Source organism: Aythya fuligula, chromosome 25 (assembly GCF_009819795.1).
Source record: "Aythya fuligula isolate bAytFul2 chromosome 25, bAytFul2.pri, whole genome shotgun sequence".
NCBI lineage: Eukaryota > Metazoa > Chordata > Aves > Anseriformes > Anatidae > Aythya > Aythya fuligula.
Window position 1 is genome coordinate 3,697,304 of NC_045583.1, and position 22,796 is coordinate 3,720,099.

General features: G+C 49.8%; 4 protein-coding genes across 4 annotated transcripts; all 4 read right to left on the reverse strand.

Moving 5' to 3' along the window:
* Window positions 1-1,127: 1,127 nt before the first annotated feature.
* Window positions 1,128-4,448, reverse strand: LOC116498867 (acidic mammalian chitinase-like). Its single transcript, XM_032203332.1, has 11 exons — window positions 4,424-4,448; window positions 3,897-3,926; window positions 3,360-3,561; window positions 3,169-3,225; window positions 2,900-3,065; window positions 2,634-2,758; window positions 2,423-2,546; window positions 2,126-2,311; window positions 1,851-1,970; window positions 1,612-1,753; window positions 1,128-1,393 (listed from the first exon to the last, which is right to left on the reverse strand). Exons 1-11 carry the CDS (start codon window positions 4,446-4,448, stop codon window positions 1,128-1,130), a joined length of 1,443 nt encoding a protein of 480 aa, XP_032059223.1.
* Window positions 4,449-7,000: 2,552 nt separating this feature from the next.
* Window positions 7,001-10,321, reverse strand: LOC116498864 (acidic mammalian chitinase-like). The gene is made up of 11 exons (XM_032203328.1): window positions 10,297-10,321; window positions 9,770-9,799; window positions 9,233-9,434; window positions 9,042-9,098; window positions 8,773-8,938; window positions 8,507-8,631; window positions 8,296-8,419; window positions 7,999-8,184; window positions 7,724-7,843; window positions 7,485-7,626; window positions 7,001-7,266 (listed from the first exon to the last, which is right to left on the reverse strand). Exons 1-11 carry the CDS (start codon window positions 10,319-10,321, stop codon window positions 7,001-7,003), a joined length of 1,443 nt encoding a protein of 480 aa, XP_032059219.1.
* A 2,552-nt stretch (window positions 10,322-12,873) lies between these two features.
* LOC116498865 (acidic mammalian chitinase-like) lies at window positions 12,874-16,194 on the reverse strand. The gene is made up of 11 exons (XM_032203330.1): window positions 16,170-16,194; window positions 15,643-15,672; window positions 15,106-15,307; window positions 14,915-14,971; window positions 14,646-14,811; window positions 14,380-14,504; window positions 14,169-14,292; window positions 13,872-14,057; window positions 13,597-13,716; window positions 13,358-13,499; window positions 12,874-13,139 (listed from the first exon to the last, which is right to left on the reverse strand). Exons 1-11 carry the CDS (start codon window positions 16,192-16,194, stop codon window positions 12,874-12,876), a joined length of 1,443 nt encoding a protein of 480 aa, XP_032059221.1.
* Window positions 16,195-18,746: 2,552 nt separating this feature from the next.
* Window positions 18,747-22,067, reverse strand: LOC116498866 (acidic mammalian chitinase-like). The gene is made up of 11 exons (XM_032203331.1): window positions 22,043-22,067; window positions 21,516-21,545; window positions 20,979-21,180; window positions 20,788-20,844; window positions 20,519-20,684; window positions 20,253-20,377; window positions 20,042-20,165; window positions 19,745-19,930; window positions 19,470-19,589; window positions 19,231-19,372; window positions 18,747-19,012 (listed from the first exon to the last, which is right to left on the reverse strand). Exons 1-11 carry the CDS (start codon window positions 22,065-22,067, stop codon window positions 18,747-18,749), a joined length of 1,443 nt encoding a protein of 480 aa, XP_032059222.1.
* Window positions 22,068-22,796: the final 729 nt, after the last annotated feature.

The following is a 22,796-nucleotide window of genomic DNA, read 5'->3' on the forward strand; positions in this document are numbered from 1 at the left end:
CATGCAATCAGTCACTGGAGCCCAGGCATAACCCAGGAATTCAGCAGCCACCAGGTTATGTGTAAGGAGATCTGTGACTGCCCTTCCACGCTAAGGGTGGTTTGAGTTTGTTTGCTTATCTGCTAAAGCTGACTGGTTTTCCAACTCTCTCTCTTCTTTTCCGTGTGTTTCTATAAAATATCTCAAGACCAATGAAGGTGAGAAGAAATAGCTGTGAAGGGCTGTGGCTTTTCTTTCAAAACTGTGGCTCTGACCCCTTTATGTCTGCTATTCTTACCTGTGGCTCTGGGAAGAAATGCTGTTCTCTTACTCCCATCATAAAGCATATCCTGCTCTGTCATTTGCTTTCAAGGAGTAAGCAAGGTTTTTAAAATGTTTTTTTAAAGAACATTTTCAGCAGGGGAAGCACAGAAGTTCTTGATCAGCAGAACTCAAATCTCTTCTCTAAAAAGATGGCAATTTATATGAAACTTTTATTGAGAAGAAGAATCATTTTGTGATTCAGGCCTTAAGCTGCTGCAATGGGCATGAAGTTCCTTGTGCCTCTGACCATACAGTGCACTTTTGGGGCTCAAGGACACATCAGGACTCTGTGGGAGCTGCTACGTGCCCATTCCTGCAGCAGGAGGGGAATTGCTGCAGCCGTCTCAAGGCCAGAGCAATAGGGCTGGGGGACCTCTGAAGGCCGGCTCCTTTGCAGGGTGACTTTTCCAGGAGGAGAATGCTTTTTCCTAGACAGCAGCAAAGGCTTTGCACAAGGGCTCTTGGTGAGGCAGGCTCCTGGCTGTGTTACTGCCACTTTTCTTTGGGTGCTCCCTCGTGGCACAGCCTGTCCTGCCCTGCCCTCTCTTTCTGCTTTCTTCCCCTCTGACTGACTGCCCCACTGGGGAGGCAAGAAAGCCCTGGGAAATGCCTGCCTAGGGCTCTTCAAATGGTGCTTGGGGATTCAGGCCCTTCCCTGATCATGGATTTATGTATCGGGAGACAGTCAGGGAGCATCAAAATATGAAGAGCAAAATGAGTCAGTACAACATAGATGGTTTCTTTTGCAGAACATTTTATTTAATCATTGTTATTCCACAGAACTAGACCCAAGGGGTCTGTTTGCTGTGATCGACCTGGAGTCTTCATGCCCAGTTGCAGCAGGAGCAGCTGGGATCAAAGACCAGCCCGGCCTGGCAGCTCTGCTCGTAGGTTTCACCGTTGTTGCAGTTGTAGAACTTGCTCTTGTTGGTCGGATCTGCATAGATGCCGTTGGCCTTGCCAGCACAGAATCCGCTCCCACCAGTGCCACCAGTATTGCCACCCGAGCTCCCGCTGCCGCTGCCACTTCCACTTCCAGTGTTAGGAGCTGAAGTGATGGGAGGATTGGGCTGAGCTGGGGGCACACAGCCTGAAATAAAAGCAGGACAGGGCTTATCTTTATGTTGCGTGTCTCTCAGCACTGCCCTTCCACCACAGTCCCTTTCGGGGTGGTATCAGCAGAAAAACAATTAACCTTTTTTCCCCCCAGTTCCCTGGAAATAAAGGTTCTCGGGCCACTAAAGACCTGCACCAGCTGTGAGCTAATGGAGACCCCTTCCAGAAGGCCACACTTCCCTAGTTACTCACTGCTGCCCTGCTGACCAAGAGCGTTCTTCAGGGTGGTGATCAGGGGATATTTGCCCTGCTTGCAGAATGTGCCGGTGAAGTCATCCATATCAAGAGACCAAACCATAGCACCTCCAAAGTTGTTCTTCTTCAGCCAGTCAATCTGTGTAGTGCATGGACAGAAATCCCAGTTAGTCCAAGAGCTGCTGTTGCAGAAGGGCTCCTGGAGTTTGATTAGTACAGCCACATCCCCACTGTACCTTGATGTTGAAGCTCTTGATGTTGTCGTAGCCAACCCATTCGTTGCCCTTGTAGGCATAGGGCACGTCCTGGGGGGCATCCCAAGCCTGGGTGGCTCCAGAGTCCAGGAACGTGCAGATCTAGGAAAAAAAGGGCAGAGAGTGGGAATGTATCGGATGTCCTACAAAAAATGGCAGTTGAAATATTCCATGGATCCACAGGATATAATTCCTTGCCAGGTAGTTTGAAGGGTGTTTGTGTTCTGGTCTGCCTAGGTGTGAGGGAACACACATACCTCGTAGTAAGCCAAGAACCCAGCCTGCCTTGTGTACGGTCCAGCAGGCCCAGGTCCCGATGCTGGTGCCCCAACAGCAGTGTCAGATGGGTTCTGCAGGACGAAGTTATGTCCGTAGGTGGGGAATCCAACAAGGAGCTTCTCAGCAGGGGCACCGTTGCTCTTCCAGTAGTTCATAGCGTAATCCTATAAAAAAAGCATCAGAGTTCAAGCCTGTGCCAGGTTTTGTAGGTTGGAGGGTCGATTCTTAAAATTCTTATCAGTGATCTGTGGGAAAGGGTCACAAAGAGTACTTACAACGTTGAAGTAGATGAGGTCACCAGTGTCAACAGGGCTTTTGTACAGCGGGCTGTTCTCCCCAGTCTTTCCATCCCAGGAACCGTGGAAGTCATAAGTCATCACATGGAAGTAGTCCAAGTACCTGACAGTTAATGACAAAGTTTCCCTTAATCGCTGGAAGGAACAGCACTTAAGTCACAGAAGGTGGACCTGGGGGCTTGCTACTCACTTGCCGAGCTCAGCGATCTCGTAGCCAGACTGGATGTTGGAAAGTCCTGCAGCAACAGCAGCCGTGATCATCAGACGGGGCTTGCCAACCTGCTTGGCTTCCTGCTTGAAGGCAGCCAGCATTTCCTGGGGGATGCCAAGGAACAGGGCTCAGCGTGGGCTCTTGGAGCCCCCCAGGGCTCCTCTGGACCAAGCTGTGTGGAGCACTGAGGAGTTTGCTCTTGAGTTTTCTCAAGAGCCTTGAGCAGCCCCTTTGTGTCCCCCTACCTTCACCAGGACGGTGAAGAGACCCTTGTCCTGAGCCGGGCTGCCCCTGGAGCCAGGGTACTCCCAGTCGAGGTCCAGCCCATCAAACTGGTACTGGCGCAGGAATTTGATGACAGAATTGATGAAGGTCTGGCGGTTCTGCGGAGTGGAAACCATTGTGGAGAACCTAGGGAGCAGAGGAGGGCAGGGTTAGGGATGGTCGGGGCCTCTTTCCCCTTCTCCCTCACTTTACAGTTTGCCATTGTGGGATGGAGGTGGTTTGAACTTACTTGGCTGTCCCAAAATTCCATCCTCCAATTGCCAGGAGGGTCTTCAGATTTTCATTCCTGCAAAGATAAGGACACAAACATGTTTTGGTACAAAACAACCTTGTTGAATTGCTATTTCTGACTCTGCCTCTTCACGTCGGCACCCTTCACCCCGCAGGTTGCACTTCCATCACAGAGGGATTGTCACGTACTGGTTTTTCAGGCCATTGAAGGATTTGTAGAGGGTCTCATCGTTCCATTCATAGGTTGTGATCTCATTGTTGGACATCCCAGCGAAGGCATAGATCAGATGGTCACACAGGCATGGGTCGATGTTGTCTGGCATATACTTTCCCAGGCCGGGCCTGTACTGGGCCCAGTTGGTGAAGTAGCATGACAGCACATAGGCAGTGCCTGCAGACACAGAGGAGATGGGGCAGGGATCGAGGAGAGCAGAGGGAACGTGTGTGGGCAATGCAGGTGGCCTCCTGTGCCTGCTGGCCAGGTAGCTAGCTGCACGAGGCTGCATTATCCCCTGTAACCATCCCTCAGTGCACACTTTAAAGACAACAGTTCCCTGGGCTGCTCTTAGGTGTAAATTACGACCTAAGAACCACTGCGTGCTGGCCAGCTGCTGCCTCCTTCTTCCCTCTTGTAGAAGAGTTGGCTGGTAAGCCTGCTCCACGCACCCATACATGCACATGGTGGAAAGGGTTTGGTAGGGTTGTTTTGGGGTAGGGAGCACATACCTATCTGGGCGTTCAGCAGGAGGGCCAGACCTTGGAAGAAAGAAGTGTGGGATTAGTCTTTGAGAAGCAAGGTAATGCCAAGCTCTTGATCAGGTCTGCGCTGAACTTTATGTAATTTGTACCCCAGATTGTAATCATTGTGTTTCTTTAGGCACATTTATCTGAGTGTTCATATGGAAGTGGATGCAATTTGGGAACAATTTCAGGTAGAAGCATCAAAAACAACCTGAAGAAGTCAGAGTGCAGAGTTTTGATCACTTGTACTTTTTTGTTTTGTTTTGTTTAAAAAATGTTTTTCATTTTCAAACAACAACGAAATACATTCATTTCTAATGCATAAATTGTCCTCCCAAACAGTACTGAAAAATATAACAATCCCTTCTGAAAGTTGCTGCTATGTCTTTTTCTTTGAAAGGAGAGTAAAGAGACTGGAATTCCAAAGAACTTCTCAAACTCCCCAGTGTAACAGCGAGAGCCACAAATACTTGTCACGAAGGTAAAGAAGTAAGCTGGGAAGCAGGACTTACCGGTAAGCAGAGTGAGCTTGGCCATCTTTGACCAGAACTGATCTGGGGCAGGCTGCTTCCCTCTTTTATACCCTTCTTTATTTTTCGTGCTAGTCTTCTGTCAACAAAGATGCCCAACCATTACCCGAGTAGATAAAAATATCACAAAAATGATACCAACATGATAAACCTTAAGGGTCCATCAGGAGGCACAAGGATTATCAGGGAGGATTATCAGGCTGTGCCATTTTGTGGTGCTGCCAAAGCAGTTGAAGAACAAGATTAGATGGCTTTTCTTCTTCAAAATCGTGTTTGCAACGAGAGGCTTTGAGTCAATATTGGCGACTAGGCAGGAATAGATGTCTGAAGTGTTCAACCTTGCGTTGTCATTGGTGGCAGGCGGTGCCAAACCAAAGGGTTTGCAAGGGTTTTGTCTCCTTGGCTGGGGAGGCAGGCAGAGCAGGGCTTGAGCTCACAGCCGTGGGCTTTTTGGGGAACACAGGGACGGGGCTCACTTGGCGGAGCAAGGTGTTGGTTGGGATGCCAGGGGCTTTGTGGTCTGTGTTGTCTCTTGCCCATGCCACTTAAACTTGCTGTCAATGCAGGGAAGTGGGGTGGGCTTCGTGGTGTCCCAGCAGTAAGGCAAACCAAGTCAGCCTCTGCTGAGCACTTCTCCCACTTGCTGCTGGGCGTGTTGGTGTGGGCAGGTGAGTAAGGGCAGGTGAGAAGCCTTGCCTTGGCTTTCTGTGGAGCTCCTTAAGGTGAAATTGCCAGAATCTCTTACATTCTGCATGAGCTTGTCAGCAGTCATTGGCTGTTTGCTCTGCCCCGAGACATTCCATAATTCCCGTTAAGATGATGTGAAGGTGAATTTCCAGGCAGTCGTCCAGACTTGGTGGAACGGGAGCCTGGAAAACACCCACAGGCTTGTCCTTATCACATGCTGGTGCTGAAGCCACTGAGCTGCCCTTTTATTCATTCGACTTCAGATTTTGTGTATGCAGGCATGAGATGAGAGGTGGTGGATTATTCAAAGGGTTTGTTAGGGTCAGGGGCAGTGCTTACAGAGTCTTGTGCCCCTCTCAGCAAACTCTCTAACGCCTGCTGTATCCCAGGAAGATCTTAACCATCCTGGCCTTCTGCACATGAGGCACTGCTTTAGAGATCTGGATTTGTTCTACCTGCCCTTGCCAGGGAGATTAGGCAGGTCAGTGGGGAAGGCTTAAGTGGGGAGAGAAAAGTAAAGGTCAGTGGAATGGCACCGTGGATTTAGAGAAATATGCCCTGTCCTAACTCTTATCTGGATCCACATGCACTGGCCACAGAGACAACCTGTTGCCAGTGTGGTCCTCCTTAGTGTGTGGTGATTTTCTCAGAAAGTCCTTGGGAACTTTCTGATGGGAATTTACCCTGAATATGTCTATGTATCCATCAGCAAAAGCTCTGCAGCTTATGTCTATGCTGCCAGAGCTCATGCAATCAGTCATTGGAGTCCAGGCATAGCCCAGGAATTCAGCAGCCACTAGGTTATGTGTAAGGAGATCTGTGACTGCCCTTCCACACTAAGGGTGGTTTGAGTTTGTTTGCTTATCTGCTAAAGCTGACTGGTTTTCCATCTCTCTCTCTTCTTTTCCGTGTGTTTCTATAAAATATCTCAAGACCAATGAAGGTGAGAAGAAATAGCTGTGAAGGGCTGTGGCTTTTCTTTCAAAACTGTGGCTCTGACCCCTTTATGTCTGCTATTCTTACCTGTGGCTCTGGGAAGAAATGCTGTTCTCTTACTCCCATCATAAAGCATATCCTGCTCTGTCATTTGCTTTCAAGGAGTAAGCAAGGTTTTTAAAATGTTTGTTAAAGAACATTTTCAGCAGGGGAAGCACAGAAGTTCTTGATCAGCAGAACTCAAATCTCTTCTCTAAAAAGATGGCAATTTATATGAAACTTTTATTGAGAAGAAGAATCATTTTGTGATTCAGGCCTTAAGCTGCTGCAATGGGCATGAAGCTCCTTGTGCCTCTGACCATACAGTGCGCTTTTGGGGCTCAAGGACACATCAGGACTCTGTGGGAGCTGCTACGTGCCCATTCCTGCAGTAGGAGGGGAATTGCTGCAGCCGTCTCAAGGCCAGAGCAATAGGGCTGGGGGACCTCTGAAGGCCGGCTCCTTTGCAGGGTGACTTTTCCAGGAGGAGAATGCTTTTTCCTAGACAGCAGCAAAGGCTTTGCACAAGGGCTCTTGGTGAGGCAGGCTCCTGGCTGTGTTACTGCCACTTTTCTTTGGGTGCTCCCTCGTGGCACAGCCTGTCCTGCCCTGCCCTCTCTTTCTGCTTGCTTCCCCTCTGACTGACTGCCCCACTGGGGAGGCAAGAAAGCCCTGGGAAATGCCTGCCTAGGGCTCTTCAAATGGTGCTTGGGGATTCAGGCCCTTCCCTGATCATGGATTTATGTATCGGGAGACAGTCAGGGAGCATCAAAATATGAAGAGCAAAATGAGTCAGTACAACATAGATGGTTTCTTTTGCAGAACATTTTATTTAATCATTGTTATTCCACAGAACTAGACCCAAGGGGTCTGTTTGCTGTGATCGACCTGGAGTCTTCATGCCCAGTTGCAGCAGGAGCAGCTGGGATCAAAGACCAGCCCGGCCTGGCAGCTCTGCTCGTAGGTTTCACCGTTGTTGCAGTTGTAGAACTTGCTCTTGTTGGTCGGATCTGCATAGATGCCGTTGGCCTTGCCAGCACAGAATCCGCTCCCACCAGTGCCACCAGTATTGCCACCCGAGCTCCCGCTGCCGCTGCCACTTCCACTTCCAGTGTTAGGAGCTGAAGTGATGGGAGGATTGGGCTGAGCTGGGGGCACGCAGCCTGAAATAAAAGCAGGACAGGGCTTATCTTTGTGTTGTGGGTCTCTCAGCACTCCCCTTCCACCACAGTCCCTTTCGGGGTGGTATCAGCAGAACAACAATTAACCTTTTTTCCCCCCAATTCCCTGGAAATAAAGGTTCTTGGGCTGCTAAAGACCTGCACCAGCTGTGAGCTAATGGAGACCCCTTCCAGAAGGCCACACTTCTCCAGTTACTCACTGCTGCCCTGCTGACCAAGAGCGTTCTTCAGGGTGGTGATCAGGGGATATTTGCCCTGCTTGCAGAATGTGCCAGTGAAGTCATCCATATCAAGAGACCAAACCATAGCACCTCCAAAGTTGTTCTTCTTCAGCCAGTCAATCTGTGTAGTGCATGGACAGAAATCCCAGTTAGTCCAAGAGCTGCTGTTGCAGAAGGGCTCCTGGAGTGTGATTAGTACAGCCACATCCCCACCGTACCTTGATGTTGAAGCTCTTGATGTTGTCGTAGCCAACCCATTCGTTGCCCTTGTAGGCATAGGGCACGTCCTGGGGGGCATCCCAAGCCTGGGTGGCTCCAGAGTCCAGGAACGTGCAGATCTAGGAAAAAAAGGGCAGAGAGTGGGAATGTATCGGATGTCCTACAAAAAGTGGCAGTTGAAATATTCCATGGATCCACAGGATAGAATTCCCTGCCAGGTAGTTTGAAGGGTGTTTGTGTTCTGGTCTGCCTAGGTGTGAGGGAGCACACATACCTCGTAGTAAGCCAAGAACCCAGCCTGCCTTGTGTACGGTCCAGCAGGCCCAGGTCCCGATGCTGGTGCCCCAACAGCAGTGTCAGATGGGTTCTGCAGGACGAAGTTATGTCCGTAGGTGGGGAATCCAACAAGGAGCTTCTCAGCTGGGGCACCGTTGCTCTTCCAGTAGTTCATAGCGTAATCCTATAAAAAAAGCATCACAGTTCAAGCCTGTGCCAGGTTTTGTAGGTTGGAGGGTCGATTCTTAAAATTCTTATCAGTGATCTGTGGGAAAGGGTAACAAAGAGTACTTACAACGTTGAAGTAGATGAGGTCACCAGTGTCAACAGGGCTTTTGTACAGCGGGCTGTTCTCCCCAGTCTTTCCATCCCAGGAACCGTGGAAGTCATAAGTCATCACATGGAAGTAGTCCAAGTACCTGACAGTTAATGACACAGTTTCCCTTAATCGCTGGAAGGAACAGCACTTAAGTCACAGAAGGTGGACCTGGGGGCTTGCCACTCACTTGCCGAGCTCAGCGATCTCGTAGCCAGACTGGATGTTGGAAAGTCCTGCAGCAACAGCAGCCGTGATCATCAGACGGGGCTTGCCAACCTGCTTGGCTTCCTGCTCGAAGGCAGCCAGCATTTCCTGGGGGATGCCAAGGAACAGGGCTCAGCGTGGGCTCTTGGAGCCCCCCAGGGCTCCTCTGGACCAAGCTGTGTGGAGCACTGAGGAGTTTGCTCTTGAGTTTGCTCAAGAGCCTTGAGCAGCCCCTTTGTGTCCCCCTACCTTCACCAGGACGGTGAAGAGACCCTTGTCCTGAGCCGGGCTGCCCCTGGAGCCAGGGTACTCCCAGTCGAGGTCCAGCCCATCAAACTGGTACTGGCGCAGGAATTTGATGACGGAATTGATGAAAGTCTGGCGGTTCTCCGGAGTGGAAACCATTGTGGAGAACCTAGGGAGCAGAGGAGGGCAGGGTTGGGGATGGTCGGGGCCTCTTTCCCCTTCTCCCTCACTTTACAGTTTGCCATAGTGGGATGGTGGTGGTTTGAACTTACTTGGCTGTCCCAAAATTCCATCCTCCAATTGCCAGGAGGGTCTTCAGATTTTCATTCCTGCAAAGATAAGGACACAAACATGTTTTGGTACAAAACAACCTTGTTGAATTGCTATTTCTGACTCTGCCTCTTCACGTCGGCACCCTTCACCCCGCAGGTTGCACTTCCATCACAGAGGGAACGTCACGTACTGGTTTTTCAGGCCATTGAAGGATTTGTAGAGGGTCTCATCGTTCCATTCATAGGTTGTGATCTCATTGTTGGACATCCCAGCGAAGGCATAGATCAGATGGTCACACAGGCATGGGTCGATGTTGTCTGGCATATACTTTCCCAGGCCGGGCCTGTACTGGGCCCAGTTGGTGAAGTAGCATGACAGCACATAGGCAGTGCCTGCAGACACAGAGGAGATGGGGCAGGGATCGAGGAGAGCAGAGGGAACGTGTGTGGGCAATGCAGGTGGCCTCCTGTGCCTGCTGGCCAGGTAGCTAGCTGCACGAGGCTGCATTATCCCCTGTAACCATCCCTCAGTGCACACTTTAAAGACAACAGTTCCCTGGGCTGCTCTTAGGTGTAAATTACGACCTAAGAACCACTGCGTGCTGGCCAGCTGCTGCCTCCTTCTTCCCTCTTGTAGAAGAGTTGGCTGGTAAGCCTGCTCCACGCACCCATACATGCACATGGTGGAAAGGGTTTGGTAGGGTTGTTTTGGGGTAGGGAGCACATACCTATCTGGGCGTTCAGCAGGAGGGCCAGACCTTGGAAGAAAGAAGTGTGGGATTAGTCTTTGAGAAGCAAGGTAATGCCAAGCTCTTGATCAGGTCTGCGCTGAACTTTATGTAATTTGTACCCCAGATTGTAATCATTGTGTTTCTTTAGGCACATTTATCTGAGTGTTCATATGGAAGTGGATGCAATTTGGGAACAATTTCAGGTAGAAGCATCAAAAACAACCTGAAGAAGTCAGAGTGCAGAGTTTTGATCACTTGTACTTTTTTGTTTTGTTTTGTTTAAAAAATGTTTTTCATTTTCAAACAACAACGAAATACATTCATTTCTAATGCATAAATTGTCCTCCCAAACAGTACTGAAAAATATAACAATCCCTTCTGAAAGTTGCTGCTACGTCTTTTTCTTTGAAAGGAGAGTAAAGAGACTGGAATTCCAAAGAACTTCTCAAACTCCCCAGTGTAACAGCGAGAGCCACAAATACTTGTCACGAAGGTAAAGAAGTAAGCTGGGAAGCAGGACTTACCGGTAAGCAGAGTGAGCTTGGCCATCTTTGACCAGAACTGATCTGGGGCAGGCTGCTTCCCTCTTTTATACCCTTCTTTATTTTTCGTGCTAGTCTTCTGTCAACAAAGATGCCCAACCATTACCCGAGTAGATAAAAATATCACAAAAATGATACCAACATGATAAACCTTAAGGGTCCATCAGGAGGCACAAGGATTATCAGGGAGGATTATCAGGCTGTGCCATTTTGTGGTGCTGCCAAAGCAGTTGAAGAACAAGATTAGATGGCTTTTCTTCTTCAAAATCGTGTTTGCAACGAGAGGCTTTGAGTCAATATTGGCGACTAGGCAGGAATAGATGTCTGAAGTGTTCAACCTTGCGTTGTCATTGGTGGCAGGCGGTGCCAAACCAAAGGGTTTGCAAGGGTTTTGTCTCCTTGGCTGGGGAGGCAGGCAGAGCAGGGCTTGAGCTCACAGCCGTGGGCTTTTTGGGGAACACAGGGACGGGGCTCACTTGGCGGAGCAAGGTGTTGGTTGGGATGCCAGGGGCTTTGTGGTCTGTGTTGTCTCTTGCCCATGCCACTTAAACTTGCTGTCAATGCAGGGAAGTGGGGTGGGCTTCGTGGTGTCCCAGCAGTAAGGCAAACCAAGTCAGCCTCTGCTGAGCACTTCTCCCACTTGCTGCTGGGCGTGTTGGTGTGGGCAGGTGAGCAAGGGCAGGTGAGAAGCCTTGCCTTGGCTTTCTGTGGAGCTCCTTAAGGTGAAATTGCCAGAATCTCTTACATTCTGCATGAGCTTGTCAGCAGTCATTGGCTGTTTGCTCTGCCCCGAGACATTCCATAATTCCCGTTAAGATGATGTGAAGGTGAATTTCCAGGCAGTCGTCCAGACTTGGTGGAACGGGAGCCTGGAAAACACCCACAGGCTTGTCCTTATCACATGCTGGTGCTGAAGCCACTGAGCTGCCCTTTTATTCATTCGACTTCAGATTTTGTGTATGCAGGCATGAGATGAGAGGTGGTGGATTATTCAAAGGGTTTGTTAGGGTCAGGGGCAGTGCTTACAGAGTCTTGTGCCCCTCTCAGCAAACTCTCTAACGCCTGCTGTATCCCAGGAAGATCTTAACCATCCTGGCCTTCTGCACATGAGGCACTGCTTTAGAGATCTGGATTTGTTCTACCTGCCCTTGCCAGGGAGATTAGGCAGGTCAGTGGGGAAGGCTTAAGTGGGGAGAGAAAAGTAAAGGTCAGTGGAATGGCACCGTGGATTTAGAGAAATATGCCCTGTCCTAACTCTTATCTGGATCCACATGCACTGGCCACAGAGACAACCTGTTGCCAGTGTGGTCCTCCTTAGTGTGTGGTGGTTTTCTTAGAAACTCCTTGGGAACTTTCTGATGGGAATTTACCCTGAATATGTCTATGTATCCATCAGCAAAAGCTCTGCAGCTTATGTCTATGCTGCCAGAGCTCATGCAATCAGTCATTGGAGTCCAGGCATAGCCCAGGAATTCAGCAGCCACTAGGTTATGTGTAAGGAGATCTGTGACTGCCCTTCCACACTAAGGGTGGTTTGAGTTTGTTTGCTTATCTGCTAAAGCTGACTGGTTTTCCATCTCTCTCTCTTCTTTTCCGTGTGTTTCTATAAAATATCTCAAGACCAATGAAGGTGAGAAGAAATAGCTGTGAAGGGCTGTGGCTTTTCTTTCAAAACTGTGGCTCTGACCCCTTTATGTCTGCTATTCTTACCTGTGGCTCTGGGAAGAAATGCTGTTCTCTTACTCCCATCATAAAGCATATCCTGCTCTGTCATTTGCTTTCAAGGAGTAAGCAAGGTTTTTAAAATGTTTGTTAAAGAACATTTTCAGCAGGGGAAGCACAGAAGTTCTTGATCAGCAGAACTCAAATCTCTTCTCTAAAAAGATGGCAATTTATATGAAACTTTTATTGAGAAGAAGAATCATTTTGTGATTCGGGCCTTAAGCTGCTGCAATGGGCATGAAGCTCCTTGTGCCTCTGACCATACAGTGCGCTTTTGGGGCTCAAGGACACATCAGGACTCTGTGGGAGCTGCTACGTGCCCGTTCCTGCAGTAGGAGGGGAATTGCTGCAGCCGTCTCAAGGCCAGAGCAATAGGGCTGGGGGACCTCTGAAGGCCGGCTCCTTTGCAGGGTGACTTTTCCAGGAGGAGAATGCTTTTTCCTAGACAGCAGCAAAGGCTTTGCACAAGGGCTCTTGGTGAGGCAGGCTCCTGGCTGTGTTACTGCCACTTTTCTTTGGGTGCTCCCTCGTGGCACAGCCTGTCCTGCCCTGCCCTCTCTTTCTGCTTTCTTCCCCTCTGACTGACTGCCCCACTGGGGAGGCAAGAAAGCCCTGGGAAATGCCTGCCTAGGGCTCTTCAAATGGTGCTTGGGGATTCAGGCCCTTCCCTGATCATGGATTTATGTATCGGGAGACAGTCAGGGAGCATCAAAATATGAAGAGCAAAATGAGTCAGTACAACATAGATGGTTTCTTTTGCAGAACATTTTATTTAATCATTGTTATTCCACAGAACTAGACCCAAGGGGTCTGTTTGCTGTGATCGACCTGGAGTCTTCATGCCCAGTTGCAGCAGGAGCAGCTGGGATCAAAGACCAGCCCGGCCTGGCAGCTCTGCTCGTAGGTTTCACCGTTGTTGCAGTTGTAGAACTTGCTCTTGTTGGTCGGATCTGCATAGATGCCGTTGGCCTTGCCAGCACAGAATCCGCTCCCACCAGTGCCACCAGTATTGCCACCCGAGCTCCCGCTGCCGCTGCCACTTCCACTTCCAGTGTTAGGAGCTGAAGTGATGGGAGGATTGGGCTGAGCTGGGGGCACACAGCCTGAAATAAAAGCAGGACAGGGCTTATCTTTATGTTGCGTGTCTCTCAGCACTGCCCTTCCACCACAGTCCCTTTCGGGGTGGTATCAGCAGAAAAACAATTAACCTTTTTTCCCCCCAGTTCCCTGGAAATAAAGGTTCTCGGGCCACTAAAGACCTGCACCAGCTGTGAGCTAATGGAGACCCCTTCCAGAAGGCCACACTTCCCTAGTTACTCACTGCTGCCCTGCTGACCAAGAGCGTTCTTCAGGGTGGTGATCAGGGGATATTTGCCCTGCTTGCAGAATGTGCCAGTGAAGTCATCCATATCAAGAGACCAAACCATAGCACCTCCAAAGTTGTTCTTCTTCAGCCAGTCAATCTGTGTAGCGCATGGACAGAAATCCCAGTTAGTCCAAGAGCTGCTGTTGCAGAAGGGCTCCTGGAGTGTGATTAGTACAGCCACATCCCCACCGTACCTTGATGTTGAAGCTCTTGATGTTGTCGTAGCCAACCCATTCGTTGCCCTTGTAGGCATAGGGCACGTCCTGGGGGGCATCCCAAGCCTGGGTGGCTCCAGAGTCCAGGAACGTGCAGATCTAGGAAAAAAAGGGCAGAGAGTGGGAATGTATCGGATGTCCTACAAAAAGTGGCAGTTGAAATATTCCATGGATCCACAGGATAGAATTCCCTGCCAGGTAGTTTGAAGGGTGTTTGTGTTCTGGTCTGCCTAGGTGTGAGGGAGCACACATACCTCGTAGTAAGCCAAGAACCCAGCCTGCCTTGTGTACGGTCCAGCAGGCCCAGGTCCCGATGCTGGTGCCCCAACAGCAGTGTCAGATGGGTTCTGCAGGACGAAGTTATGTCCGTAGGTGGGGAATCCAACAAGGAGCTTCTCAGCTGGGGCACCGTTGCTCTTCCAGTAGTTCATAGCGTAATCCTATAAAAAAAGCATCACAGTTCAAGCCTGTGCCAGGTTTTGTAGGTTGGAGGGTCGATTCTTAAAATTCTTATCAGTGATCTGTGGGAAAGGGTAACAAAGAGTACTTACAACGTTGAAGTAGATGAGGTCACCAGTGTCAACAGGGCTTTTGTACAGCGGGCTGTTCTCCCCAGTCTTTCCATCCCAGGAACCGTGGAAGTCATAAGTCATCACATGGAAGTAGTCCAAGTACCTGACAGTTAATGACACAGTTTCCCTTAATCGCTGGAAGGAACAGCACTTAAGTCACAGAAGGTGGACCTGGGGGCTTGCCACTCACTTGCCGAGCTCAGCGATCTCGTAGCCAGACTGGATGTTGGAAAGTCCTGCAGCAACAGCAGCCGTGATCATCAGACGGGGCTTGCCAACCTGCTTGGCTTCCTGCTCGAAGGCAGCCAGCATTTCCTGGGGGATGCCAAGGAACAGGGCTCAGCGTGGGCTCTTGGAGCCCCCCAGGGCTCCTCTGGACCAAGCTGTGTGGAGCACTGAGGAGTTTGCTCTTGAGTTTGCTCAAGAGCCTTGAGCAGCCCCTTTGTGTCCCCCTACCTTCACCAGGACGGTGAAGAGACCCTTGTCCTGAGCCGGGCTGCCCCTGGAGCCAGGGTACTCCCAGTCGAGGTCCAGCCCATCAAACTGGTACTGGCGCAGGAATTTGATGACGGAATTGATGAAAGTCTGGCGGTTCTCCGGAGTGGAAACCATTGTGGAGAACCTAGGGAGCAGAGGAGGGCAGGGTTGGGGATGGTCGGGGCCTCTTTCCCCTTCTCCCTCACTTTACAGTTTGCCATAGTGGGATGGTGGTGGTTTGAACTTACTTGGCTGTCCCAAAATTCCATCCTCCAATTGCCAGGAGGGTCTTCAGATTTTCATTCCTGCAAAGATAAGGACACAAACATGTTTTGGTACAAAACAACCTTGTTGAATTGCTATTTCTGACTCTGCCTCTTCACGTCGGCACCCTTCACCCCGCAGGTTGCACTTCCATCACAGAGGGAACGTCACGTACTGGTTTTTCAGGCCATTGAAGGATTTGTAGAGGGTCTCATCGTTCCATTCATAGGTTGTGATCTCATTGTTGGACATCCCAGCGAAGGCATAGATCAGATGGTCACACAGGCATGGGTCGATGTTGTCTGGCATATACTTTCCCAGGCCGGGCCTGTACTGGGCCCAGTTGGTGAAGTAGCATGACAGCACATAGGCAGTGCCTGCAGACACAGAGGAGATGGGGCAGGGATCGAGGAGAGCAGAGGGAACGTGTGTGGGCAATGCAGGTGGCCTCCTGTGCCTGCTGGCCAGGTAGCTAGCTGCACGAGGCTGCATTATCCCCTGTAACCATCCCTCAGTGCACACTTTAAAGACAACAGTTCCCTGGGCTGCTCTTAGGTGTAAATTACGACCTAAGAACCACTGCGTGCTGGCCAGCTGCTGCCTCCTTCTTCCCTCTTGTAGAAGAGTTGGCTGGTAAGCCTGCTCCACGCACCCATACATGCACATGGTGGAAAGGGTTTGGTAGGGTTGTTTTGGGGTAGGGAGCACATACCTATCTGGGCGTTCAGCAGGAGGGCCAGACCTTGGAAGAAAGAAGTGTGGGATTAGTCTTTGAGAAGCAAGGTAATGCCAAGCTCTTGATCAGGTCTGCGCTGAACTTTATGTAATTTGTACCCCAGATTGTAATCATTGTGTTTCTTTAGGCACATTTATCTGAGTGTTCATATGGAAGTGGATGCAATTTGGGAACAATTTCAGGTAGAAGCATCAAAAACAACCTGAAGAAGTCAGAGTGCAGAGTTTTGATCACTTGTACTTTTTTGTTTTGTTTTGTTTAAAAAATGTTTTTCATTTTCAAACAACAACGAAATACATTCATTTCTAATGCATAAATTGTCCTCCCAAACAGTACTGAAAAATATAACAATCCCTTCTGAAAGTTGCTGCTACGTCTTTTTCTTTGAAAGGAGAGTAAAGAGACTGGAATTCCAAAGAACTTCTCAAACTCCCCAGTGTAACAGCGAGAGCCACAAATACTTGTCACGAAGGTAAAGAAGTAAGCTGGGAAGCAGGACTTACCGGTAAGCAGAGTGAGCTTGGCCATCTTTGACCAGAACTGATCTGGGGCAGGCTGCTTCCCTCTTTTATACCCTTCTTTATTTTTCGTGCTAGTCTTCTGTCAACAAAGATGCCCAACCATTACCCGAGTAGATAAAAATATCACAAAAATGATACCAACATGATAAACCTTAAGGGTCCATCAGGAGGCACAAGGATTATCAGGGAGGATTATCAGGCTGTGCCATTTTGTGGTGCTGCCAAAGCAGTTGAAGAACAAGATTAGATGGCTTTTCTTCTTCAAAATCGTGTTTGCAACGAGAGGCTTTGAGTCAATATTGGCGACTAGGCAGGAATAGATGTCTGAAGTGTTCAACCTTGCGTTGTCATTGGTGGCAGGCGGTGCCAAACCAAAGGGTTTGCAAGGGTTTTGTCTCCTTGGCTGGGGAGGCAGGCAGAGCAGGGCTTGAGCTCACAGCCGTGGGCTTTTTGGGGAACACAGGGACGGGGCTCACTTGGCGGAGCAAGGTGTTGGTTGGGATGCCAGGGGCTTTGTGGTCTGTGTTGTCTCTTGCCCATGCCACTTAAACTTGCTGTCAATGCAGGGAAGTGGGGTGGGCTTCGTGGTGTCCCAGCAGTAAGGCAAACCAAGTCAGCCTCTGCTGAGCACTTCTCCCACTTGCTGCTGGGCGTGTTGGTGTGGGCAGGTGAGCAAGGGCAGGTGAGAAGCCTTGCCTTGGCTTTCTGTGGAGCTCCTTAAGGTGAAATTGCCAGAATCTCTTACATTCTGCATGAGCTTGTCAGCAGTCATTGGCTGTTTGCTCTGCCCCGAGACATTCCATAATTCCCGTTAAGATGATGTGAAGGTGAATTTCCAGGCAGTCGTCCAGACTTGGTGGAACGGGAGCCTGGAAAACACCCACAGGCTTGTCCTTATCACATGCTGGTGCTGAAGCCACTGAGCTGCCCTTTTATTCATTCGACTTCAGATTTTGTGTATGCAGGCATGAGATGAGAGGTGGTGGATTATTCAAAGGGTTTGTTAGGGTCAGGGGCAGTGCTTACAGAGTCTTGTGCCCCTCTCAGCAAACTCTCTAACGCCTGCTGTATCCCAGGAAGATCTTAACCATCCTGGCCTTCTGCACATGAGGCACTGCTTTAGAGATCTGGATTTGTTCTACCTGCCCTTGCCAGGGAGATTAGGCAGGTCAGTGGGGAAGGCTTAAGTGGGGAGAGAAAAGTAAAGGTCAGTGGAATGGCACCGTGGATTTAGAGAAATATGCCCTGTCCTAACTCTTATCTGGATCCACATGCACTGGCCACAGAGACAACCTGTTGCCAGTGTGGTCCTCCTTAGTGTGTGGTGGTTTTCTTAGAAACTCCTTGGGAACTTTCTGATGGGAATTTACCCTGAATATGTCTATGTATCCATCAGCAAAAGCTCTGCAGCTTATGTCTATGCTGCCAGAGCTCATGCAATCAGTCATTGGAGTCCAGGCATAGCCCAGGAATTCAGCAGCCACTAGGTTATGTGTAAGGAGATCTGTGACTGCCCTTCCACACTAAGGGTGGTTTGAGTTTGTTTGCTTATCTGCTAAAGCTGACTGGTTTTCCATCTCTCTCTCTTCTTTTCCGTGTGTTTCTATAAAATATCTCAAGACCAATGAAGGTGAGAAGAAATAGCTGTGAAGGGCTGTGGCTTTTCTTTCAAAACTGTGGCTCTGACCCCTTTATGTCTGCTATTCTTACCTGTGGCTCTGGGAAGAAATGCTGTTCTCTTACTCCCATCATAAAGCATATCCTGCTCTGTCATTTGCTTTCAAGGAGTAAGCAAGGTTTTTAAAATGTTTGTTAAAGAACATTTTCAGCAGGGGAAGCACAGAAGTTCTTGATCAGCAGAACTCAAATCTCTTCTCTAAAAAGATGGCAATTTATATGAAACTTTTATTGAGAAGAAGAATCATTTTGTGATTCGGGCCTTAAGCTGCTGCAATGGGCATGAAGCTCCTTGTGCCTCTGACCATACAGTGCGCTTTTGGGGCTCAAGGACACATCAGGACTCTGTGGGAGCTGCTACGTGCCCGTTCCTGCAGTAGGAGGGGAATTGCTGCAGCCGTCTCAAGGCCAGAGCAATAGGGCTGGGGGACCTCTGAAGGCCGGCTCCTTTGCAGGGTGACTTTTCCAGGAGGAGAATGCTTTTTCCTAGACAGCAGCAAAGGCTTTGCACAAGGGCTCTTGGTGAGGCAGGCTCCTGGCTGTGTTACTGCCACTTTTCTTTGGGTGCTCCCTCGTGGCACAGCCTGTCCTGCCCTGCCCTCTCTTTCTGCTTTCTTCCCCTCTGACTGACTGCCCCACTGGGGAGGCAAGAAAGCCCTGGGAAATGCCTGCCTAGGGCTCTTCAAATGGTGCTTGGGGATTCAGGCCCTTCCCTGATCATGGATTTATGTATCGGGAGACAGTCAGGGAGCATCAAAATATGAAGAGCAAAATGAGTCAGTACAACATAGATGGTTTCTTTTGCAGAACATTTTATTTAATCATTGTTATTCCACAGAACTAGACCCAAGGGGTCTGTTTGCTGTGATCGACCTGGAGTCTTCATGCCCAGTTGCAGCAGGAGCAGCTGGGATCAAAGACCAGCCCGGCCTGGCAGCTCTGCTCGTAGGTTTCACCGTTGTTGCAGTTGTAGAACTTGCTCTTGTTGGTCGGATCTGCATAGATGCCGTTGGCCTTGCCAGCACAGAATCCGCTCCCACCAGTGCCACCAGTATTGCCACCCGAGCTCCCGCTGCCGCTGCCACTTCCACTTCCAGTGTTAGGAGCTGAAGTGATGGGAGGATTGGGCTGAGCTGGGGGCACACAGCCTGAAATAAAAGCAGGACAGGGCTTATCTTTATGTTGCGTGTCTCTCAGCACTGCCCTTCCACCACAGTCCCTTTCGGGGTGGTATCAGCAGAAAAACAATTAACCTTTTTTCCCCCCAGTTCCCTGGAAATAAAGGTTCTCGGGCCACTAAAGACCTGCACCAGCTGTGAGCTAATGGAGACCCCTTCCAGAAGGCCACACTTCCCTAGTTACTCACTGCTGCCCTGCTGACCAAGAGCGTTCTTCAGGGTGGTGATCAGGGGATATTTGCCCTGCTTGCAGAATGTGCCGGTGAAGTCATCCATATCAAGAGACCAAACCATAGCACCTCCAAAGTTGTTCTTCTTCAGCCAGTCAATCTGTGTAGTGCATGGACAGAAATCCCAGTTAGTCCAAGAGCTGCTGTTGCAGAAGGGCTCCTGGAGTGTGATTAGTACAGCCACATCCCCACCGTACCTTGATGTTGAAGCTCTTGATGTTGTCGTAGCCAACCCATTCGTTGCCCTTGTAGGCATAGGGCACGTCCTGGGGGGCATCCCAAGCCTGGGTGGCTCCAGAGTCCAGGAACGTGCAGATCTAGGAAAAAAAGGGCAGAGAGTGGGAATGTATCGGATGTCCTACAAAAAATGGCAGTTGAAATATTCCATGGATCCACAGGATATAATTCCTTGCCAGGTAGTTTGAAGGGTGTTTGTGTTCTGGTCTGCCTAGGTGTGAGGGAACACACATACCTCGTAGTAAGCCAAGAACCCAGCCTGCCTTGTGTACGGTCCAGCAGGCCCAGGTCCCGATGCTGGTGCCCCAACAGCAGTGTCAGATGGGTTCTGCAGGACGAAGTTATGTCCGTAGGTGGGGAATCCAACAAGGAGCTTCTCAGCAGGGGCACCGTTGCTCTTCCAGTAGTTCATAGCGTAATCCTATAAAAAAAGCATCAGAGTTCAAGCCTGTGCCAGGTTTTGTAGGTTGGAGGGTCGATTCTTAAAATTCTTATCAGTGATCTGTGGGAAAGGGTCACAAAGAGTACTTACAACGTTGAAGTAGATGAGGTCACCAGTGTCAACAGGGCTTTTGTACAGCGGGCTGTTCTCCCCAGTCTTTCCATCCCAGGAACCGTGGAAGTCATAAGTCATCACATGGAAGTAGTCCAAGTACCTGACAGTTAATGACACAGTTTCCCTTAATCGCTGGAAGGAACAGCACTTAAGTCACAGAAGGTGGACCTGGGGGCTTGCTACTCACTTGCTGAGCTCAGCGATCTCGTAGCCAGACTGGATGTTGGAAAGTCCTGCAGCAACAGCAGCCGTGATCATCAGACGGGGCTTGCCAACCTGCTTGGCTTCCTGCTCGAAGGCAGCCAGCATTTCCTGGGGGATGCCAAGGAACAGGGCTCAGCGTGGGCTCTTGGAGCCCCCCAGGGCTCCTCTGGACCAAGCTGTGTGGAGCACTGAGGAGTTTGCTCTTGAGTTTGCTCAAGAGCCTTGAGCAGCCCCTTTGTGTCCCCCTACCTTCACCAGGACGGTGAAGAGACCCTTGTCCTGAGCCGGGCTGCCCCTGGAGCCAGGGTACTCCCAGTCGAGGTCCAGCCCATCAAACTGGTACTGGCGCAGGAATTTGATGACGGAATTGATGAAAGTCTGGCGGTTCTCCGGAGTGGAAACCATTGCGGAGAACCTAGGGAGCAGAGGAGGGCAGGGTTGGGGATGGTCGGGGCCTCTTTCCCCTTCTCCCTCACTTTACAGTTTGCCATTGTGGGATGGAGGTGGTTTGAACTTACTTGGCTGTCCCAAAATTCCATCCTCCAATTGCCAGGAGGGTCTTCAGATTTTCATTCCTGCAAAGATAAGGACACAAACATGTTTTGGTACAAAACAACCTTGTTGAATTGCTATTTCTGACTCTGCCTCTTCACGTCGGCACCCTTCACCCCGCAGGTTGCACTTCCATCACAGAGGGATTGTCACGTACTGGTTTTTCAGGCCATTGAAGGATTTGTAGAGGGTCTCATCGTTCCATTCATAGGTTGTGATCTCATTGTTGGACATCCCAGCGAAGGCATAGATCAGATGGTCACACAGGCATGGGTCGATGTTGTCTGGCATATACTTTCCCAGGCCGGGCCTGTACTGGGCCCAGTTGGTGAAGTAGCATGACAGCACATAGGCAGTGCCTGCAGACACAGAGGAGATGGGGCAGGGATCGAGGAGAGCAGAGGGAACGTGTGTGGGCAATGCAGGTGGCCTCCTGTGCCTGCTGGCCAGGTAGCTAGCTGCACGAGGCTGCATTATCCCCTGTAACCATCCCTCAGTGCACACTTTAAAGACAACAGTTCCCTGGGCTGCTCTTAGGTGTAAATTACGACCTAAGAACCACTGCGTGCTGGCCAGCTGCTGCCTCCTTCTTCCCTCTTGTAGAAGAGTTGGCTGGTAAGCCTGCTCCACGCACCCATACATGCACATGGTGGAAAGGGTTTGGTAGGGTTGTTTTGGGGTAGGGAGCACATACCTATCTGGGCGTTCAGCAGGAGGGCCAGACCTTGGAAGAAAGAAGTGTGGGATTAGTCTTTGAGAAGCAAGGTAATGCCAAGCTCTTGATCAGGTCTGCGCTGAACTTTATGTAATTTGTACCCCAGATTGTAATCATTGTGTTTCTTTAGGCACATTTATCTGAGTGTTCATATGGAAGTGGATGCAATTTGGGAACAATTTCAGGTAGAAGCATCAAAAACAACCTGAAGAAGTCAGAGTGCAGAGTTTTGATCACTTGTACTTTTTTGTTTTGTTTTGTTTAAAAAATGTTTTTCATTTTCAAACAACAACGAAATACATTCATTTCTAATGCATAAATTGTCCTCCCAAACAGTACTGAAAAATATAACAATCCCTTCTGAAAGTTGCTGCTATGTCTTTTTCTTTGAAAGGAGAGTAAAGAGACTGGAATTCCAAAGAACTTCTCAAACTCCCCAGTGTAACAGCGAGAGCCACAAATACTTGTCACGAAGGTAAAGAAGTAAGCTGGGAAGCAGGACTTACCGGTAAGCAGAGTGAGCTTGGCCATCTTTGACCAGAACTGATCTGGGGCAGGCTGCTTCCCTCTTTTATACCCTTCTTTATTTTTCGTGCTAGTCTTCTGTCAACAAAGATGCCCAACCATTACCCGAGTAGATAAAAATATCACAAAAATGATACCAACATGATAAACCTTAAGGGTCCATCAGGAGGCACAAGGATTATCAGGGAGGATTATCAGGCTGTGCCATTTTGTGGTGCTGCCAAAGCAGTTGAAGAACAAGATTAGATGGCTTTTCTTCTTCAAAATCGTGTTTGCAACGAGAGGCTTTGAGTCAATATTGGCGACTAGGCAGGAATAGATGTCTGAAGTGTTCAACCTTGCGTTGTCATTGGTGGCAGGCGGTGCCAAACCAAAGGGTTTGCAAGGGTTTTGTCTCCTTGGCTGGGGAGGCAGGCAGAGCAGGGCTTGAGCTCACAGCCGTGGGCTTTTTGGGGAACACAGGGACGGGGCTCACTTGGCGGAGCAAGGTGTTGGTTGGGATGCCAGGGGCTTTGTGGTCTGTGTTGTCTCTTGCCCATGCCACTTAAACTTGCTGTCAATGCAGGGAAGTGGGGTGGGCTTCGTGGTGTCCCAGCAGTAAGGCAAACCAAGTCAGCCTCTGCTGAGCACTTCTCCCACTTGCTGCTGGGCGTGTTGGTGTGGGCAGGTGAGCAAGGGCAGGTGAGAAGCCTTGCCTTGGCTTTCTGTGGAGCTCCTTAAGGTGAAATTGCCAGA